Genomic DNA, 5,494 nt, shown 5'->3' with positions numbered 1-5,494 from the left:
GTAAAAGGGAATTATACAAATATTACCATTGGACTTTCATATGGGTGCCACTTTAGTCCTACACATTTAATTTGAAGAATTTAACTTTTAACCCCTACATGTTTGATTTATTACAATTAAAACTTTCTATTAAAATTTTCTATTAAATCTTAAAATGGCATTATTTATCCCTCACCTTGCAAAATTTACATAAAAAATAATAATAATAAATTTATTTTATGCTAGATATTCAACTTACTTCACAAAACATTGGTTATATTTATTAAAAAACATTTACAGAGCATTGACTTGGCATAAATACAATTTGCGGGGACTAAATTATTCAAATTGAAAATGCAGAGTTAATTGACAATTACATCAAATTTAAGGATGATATTTATACTTTTCCTAAATATATTTACAATTTATAGAAGGTTTCATCAAGTCCATGAGCCATAACCTAGGCCCGACCCATCATTTACAAACCAACCCAAAGTCCGATCTACTGCACAACGGCTGGTATTTTCAAAGCTCTAGCTTGATAAAACTAACACAATAATAAATCTTGGTATACATAGTGATTTAGAGAGAGATATGTTGCTGATGTTTTTCGTTTTAGCTTGAGCAACCTTTTTACACATTCAGTACAAGTATTCTGCGGAAAAACATACGGCTCCCATTGGCCATTACACATTGGAGTAAAGAAAGGGTCCCAAGGCTTTTTTTTTTTAGCTCACTACGGATCTACACCACATCGACAAGAACCTCGTTATCCTGGTCATCAAAGGCAGCATAACAATAAAAAAAGACCCAACTGCCTGTGGCCTAATGCTTACCTCCAAAGGGCAATAGTTTTATATAAAATTATAGCTTATCATCGTTCCCCTGCAACTTCAATTGTACAAGAAAAGATGGAGACCCCTGTAGCATGGAATACTTTACTTTCTTTTTTTTCTTTCAAATGTGTCATGTGCCCCTTCCCATGTCTTTAGCAGAGAATTCTCCACCCCCAAAGGATGCCGCAGCAGCAGCGGCAGCCACATCGAGCCCGCCGCCGATAGATGTGATTAAAGCAGATAGGCCATTACTGGGGCTGCCACCAGCAGCCATTCCTAATCCCAGAAAATCAAGGGTGGTTTGCTTTGGACCAAACATAGAAGGAGTTCCCATCATTAATTCTTTCAATCCTGAGCCCCCATCACAATGCCCAAGTCCAAGTCCTGCAGGAACTGAGGCATTCTCCGGTTCGACTTGCCGCTGACTCCAATGCAAGCCATCTTGCTGCCCGGATGAAGATGAAGATGAAACTATGCCAAACCCTCGAAGCAATGATGCATTTGTTGCTGCAGCCCCCATTTGAGCAGCTTTCTGTAGTAGTGCAGTAGCAGACATGGCTGGTTGTGGTGACGGTGCATACTGCCGTCGCTCTTGCCCTGCAGTCCCGAAAATTGATGACCCATGATTCGTGGAGAGGCAGAGAGAAATGGGTTCCGTAGAGGAAGGCCGTGGAAGGTCTGTTGGGGGATCAGAGCGCCCCATAGCACGGATTAGATCAGTAAATGCAGGAGTTTGAGCAGTTTGCAAGCTTGCTGATGCTGTTGAGGAAGCAAATAAGCTTGCAAATACACTACAGCTTGCACTGCCGTTGCTGCTTGAGCTGGTGGTGCTGGCACAGCTCCCATTTAGCCCAGTCGTGGCCGGTGCTTCTTTCACTATTTGTGGGGTATTTTCCGGTAACTCTACATCAAAAGCCAAAAGAGAAAAGAGAACACAAAAGCGGTTAATTAAAAACAGACAGAGACATGAAAAGTTAAGCTTTTCTTTATGAAGAACTTTAGAAGAAAAAGGAGGATCAATAATGGTTTCCTTTCTCTAAACCCACTTCTCCCCCCCCCCTTTTAGCTTTTGAATCACTTGGTTTTCTTTATCAAAGATTGCACAAATTGAATCTCAATAGTTCGGAGGAAATCCCACTATTGTTGTTTTTATTTAGCATTTTTATCAGTTCCCCAAATCTCAAGATCGGTTACTCTACTGTGATACGAATCAAGATGACAGCAACGACCAGTAACAGACAAAAATTACTAAACTCCAAGATCTCAAGAGAGAGAGAGAGACAACAAAGATTTTCTGTTAATTAAGACAAAACACGCATCCGACAAAACCCAACAGAAAAGTTTGAAAATTCTCCAAATTTGGATCATATTTACCTGGACTCTTGTTCCGCAAAACCGAGGATAGTACACCAGTTGACTGTGGAGGAGCTGGTGGAGCTTGAGCTTGAGCTTGTGCTGGAGCTTGAACTGGAGGTGGCGCCGGTACTGGTGAAGATGTCTCAACCGCCAGAGTATTCGGGTCTGACTCCGAATTTGGATTCACCACCGCCACCTGAGTCTGAGCTCTGGCGCTCTCCTCTGCCAACGCATCGCAGAACGCCCGGTGCGTGATGAAGCTATCCCTCCTTCAAAGAATCATAAAACAAAACAAGTTTTAACAAACCCATATAAACCCAACAATTGCATTAACATTTCAAACGAAATCAAACACTAAAAGCAAAAGAAGAAAAATAGAATAAAAACCTCGAAAACAAAGTCCCACAGTCACATTTGTACTCCCTAGTGCCGCAAATCTTTGAATGGGCTTTCCAATCGGACTGTACCGCGTACTTCTTGGAGCACTTATCGCATTTCCACTTCTTCTCCCCGTGCTTCCTACAGAAATGCTTCTTTATCCCCGTGAGATCACCCAGAGCTCGCGAAGGGTCGTGGTGCACGCACGACGCCTCGGGACACACGTAGACCCTCTTCTTCACCTCCTTGCTCGACCTCTGCCGAAGCTTCCACGGAAGATTGTGACCCCGCCGATGGAGCTGCAGATTCTGATCCCTCTGAAACCCTTTGTTGCAAATTTCGCACACGAATCGGTTCGTGGCCATCAGGGTCTTCGGAGACAGAGCAATCACCTCCGCATCTGGATCTGTCGAAACCCACAAACAAATTATTACAAAATAAATGAATTTAATAATTATAATTTGAAAAAACTCATATGGGTGTCAACTTATTGGTACCGGGCATTCCAGGAAGGTTTCGCTTTTTCTTAGCTGTGGACTTGGGAGGTTGACTCTGATTGCCAGAGGAAGAGACGCTGGCTTCCCCTGAAGCAGTAGAGGAATTATCCAAGTCGACCGGCATGGATACTGAAAATCTTTTGCTAGGGTTTTCTTTGGACCTAATCTGCTGGACAAAAACGAAAAAAAATCTTAGGACATTTATCTCAGAATTGCAAAGAAGCTTTTGGAGACAATGTTTAGGGTTTCCATCACTGCTCTCTCGCTTTCTTATCTACCAGTCAATCACTCTTTTTTTCTTTCTTTTTTTTGGTCTCTCTCTCTCTCTCTTTACTCACCTACCGGCTCTGACGGGGTATCTGACCAAAATTCACAGTATCCAAAGGAACCTCAATGATTAAACCCAAAGACTGAAAACAAAAGCTTTTCTCTCAGCTCGGAAGAAATGAAATGAAACACAGAGAACCCACAAGTAAACCACCGGAAAATTGATCCCCGGAAAATGAACTCTTGTGATCCAACGGTCAGAAATGAATAAAATGATTCTACTTTAGGGACAAAATGAACAAAGTGGAAACGTTTCCGGGAATATTTTTCTGGGCTTTCGACTTTTCGGATCAAGCTATAAACAATCCGATAATTGAGCAATACAGGGCAAGAATCAGATGGGTCTGTTTTAAAAGGCGGCTAAGGAGAGAGAAGTGGAAAAGGAGAGAGATCTTGTCTTCTAAGTTTGAGAGAAAAGAGAGAGAGAAAGAGATTTCGCTAAAGTCTGGGGTCTGTGCTCTTCTATCTAACTTTTCAGACTAGAGAAAAATGATTAAAATAAAGAAATGGTTTTCTAATTGATTAGCTATTAATCTAGATTAATTAGGTTAATCAGAGGGGTTAACAAAGGGTTGGCAGTGACTTCTTGACCAAGTTTCTAATCTACGACCAGGGATTTACCGTCCAGTTGTCGAGGCCATGGTTCTTAGGCACGTTGTCGGAGGTCACCCAACTGCTTGTACTGTTCGCTGTTTGTCGTGTAGTGAAGTGTTTGAACTCGTTTTGTGTTGTCAAGGACAGCATACGGGTCGGGAACACCGGTGCTTTAAATTCACAAAAGTCAAAGAACTTTTATCTTGATTATAACTTTTTTAGAGTTTTTGGCCACTCTGATTTTGACACGTCCTTTTGCTTCGTGAGGTCGAGCATCTTTGATTGGGACTCTTATCTTCTTCTCTCTTTCGGTTTTTTTTTTTTTTTTTTTTTTAGGCGCATAGGATAGGATTTGGATTTCATATTCTGAGGGCTAACAAAATTGTTAGAAGCGATGTTTATTGTATCGAATTTTTTACGCTGTTTATGGATAGAGGTATGTTACATAATTATCTTTAATTTTTTTTTTTAATTTAATAGATTAATAGTTAGTTTTAATTTGTTGACATATATAGGTTCTTTATACAAATTCAATAGTAAATTTATTCATTCACTGTATGAAGATAGCTGAAAGATTATTAAAATAATAAATTTTATCATTTCTCATTACAAAACTCACAGAAACTATTAAAAAACCTTTGATAGGACTTACTTGTCCAAACATGTGTTATTAGATAGGTAGAATCTATTGAAGGCCATAAGAGCAAGCAATTGCAAAGAATTTCAATATGTTTTGAGGTTGCAAGGTCGTGTTAATTGCTTAAGAGCATTCCCAGCAGACTCCCTATAAGGGAGTCTGTTCCGTAAGTTTAGGAAATATGTTCAAAAAATTGTAAAAAACATCTAACAGCAAACTTCATAAATGAACCCTAAACATTATAATTACTACAGGATTCTCTCTCTTCTCTCCTCTCTCCTCTCATGTCTCACAATTCTCTCTTATCTCTCATCTCATATATATAATATAATTAAAAAAAATAAATATTTTAATGATATAGGGAATGATTATGGGAAGCTATTGAGGTGTATTTTGATATAAAAAAATAAAAAATAGTTTAAATTCTTAAATATAAGGAAAAAAAAAAAAAAAAAAAAAACTGTTAGAAATCCTCTAAGGGCTCACAAAGAAAATGAAAAAAAAATGCCTTTAAAAGAAGAAAAAATCTTTAAATATTAGCCAATAAAAATGAAGAGCGCATTTTGTTTCTCGTGTAAAGTTTTTCGACACTTCACTGTCTATCTATTCTTTTCTCTTCTGTAATTTTATATTTTGGTTATTCATTTCCATGCGTGTGGACCATTTGCGTCTATAAGCTAAAAAAAAAAAAAAAAATTAAATTAGTAATTTTACATTTTGTAAGACGAAAAGAACAATTTTTAAAGAGAAAAAATAAATAATTTTTAAATATGAAAAGTTTTTTTTTTTTTTTTTTTAAAAAAAAAGGTATTATTTATAATTATTGCCTTCTACCGCAAAATGTCTTTTCTTGCGATCTTTGGATTGGTTGGTTTTTTTCTTTTTTTTTT

The 5,494-nt window shown here is 38.1% G+C and overlaps 1 protein-coding gene across 1 annotated transcript; it reads right to left on the bottom strand.

Annotated features, from left to right (window-relative positions):
* Positions 1-352: 352 nt before the first annotated feature.
* On the bottom strand, positions 353-3,825 carry LOC132186862 (zinc finger protein GAI-ASSOCIATED FACTOR 1-like). The gene is made up of 4 exons (XM_059600965.1): positions 3,047-3,825; positions 2,559-2,955; positions 2,190-2,440; positions 353-1,718 (listed from the first exon to the last, which is right to left on the bottom strand). Exons 1-4 carry the CDS (start codon positions 3,168-3,170, stop codon positions 946-948), a joined length of 1,545 nt encoding a protein of 514 aa, XP_059456948.1. The 5' UTR covers positions 3,171-3,825; the 3' UTR covers positions 353-945.
* Positions 3,826-5,494: the final 1,669 nt, after the last annotated feature.

The sequence above is a fragment of the Corylus avellana genome, chromosome ca7 (assembly GCF_901000735.1).
Source record: "Corylus avellana chromosome ca7, CavTom2PMs-1.0".
NCBI lineage: Eukaryota > Viridiplantae > Streptophyta > Magnoliopsida > Fagales > Betulaceae > Corylus > Corylus avellana.
The sequence above is the reverse complement of the archived record's forward strand: the minus strand, read 5'-3'. Positions and strand labels throughout refer to the sequence as shown.

Bases quoted from the DNA above. Each gene is read 5' to 3' on its own strand.
- LOC132186862 (XM_059600965.1), bottom strand. From the start codon at position 3,170: ATGCCGGTCGACTTGGATAATTCCTCTACTGCTTCAGGGGAAGCCAGC. The intron at 2,956-3,046 runs GTACCAATAAGT...GGGTTTCGACAG, and splicing joins AAACCTTCCTGGAATGCCCG to ATCCAGATGCGGAGGTGATT. The intron at 2,441-2,558 runs GTTTTTATTCTA...GATTCTTTGAAG, and splicing joins TGTGGGACTTTGTTTTCGAG to GAGGGATAGCTTCATCACGC.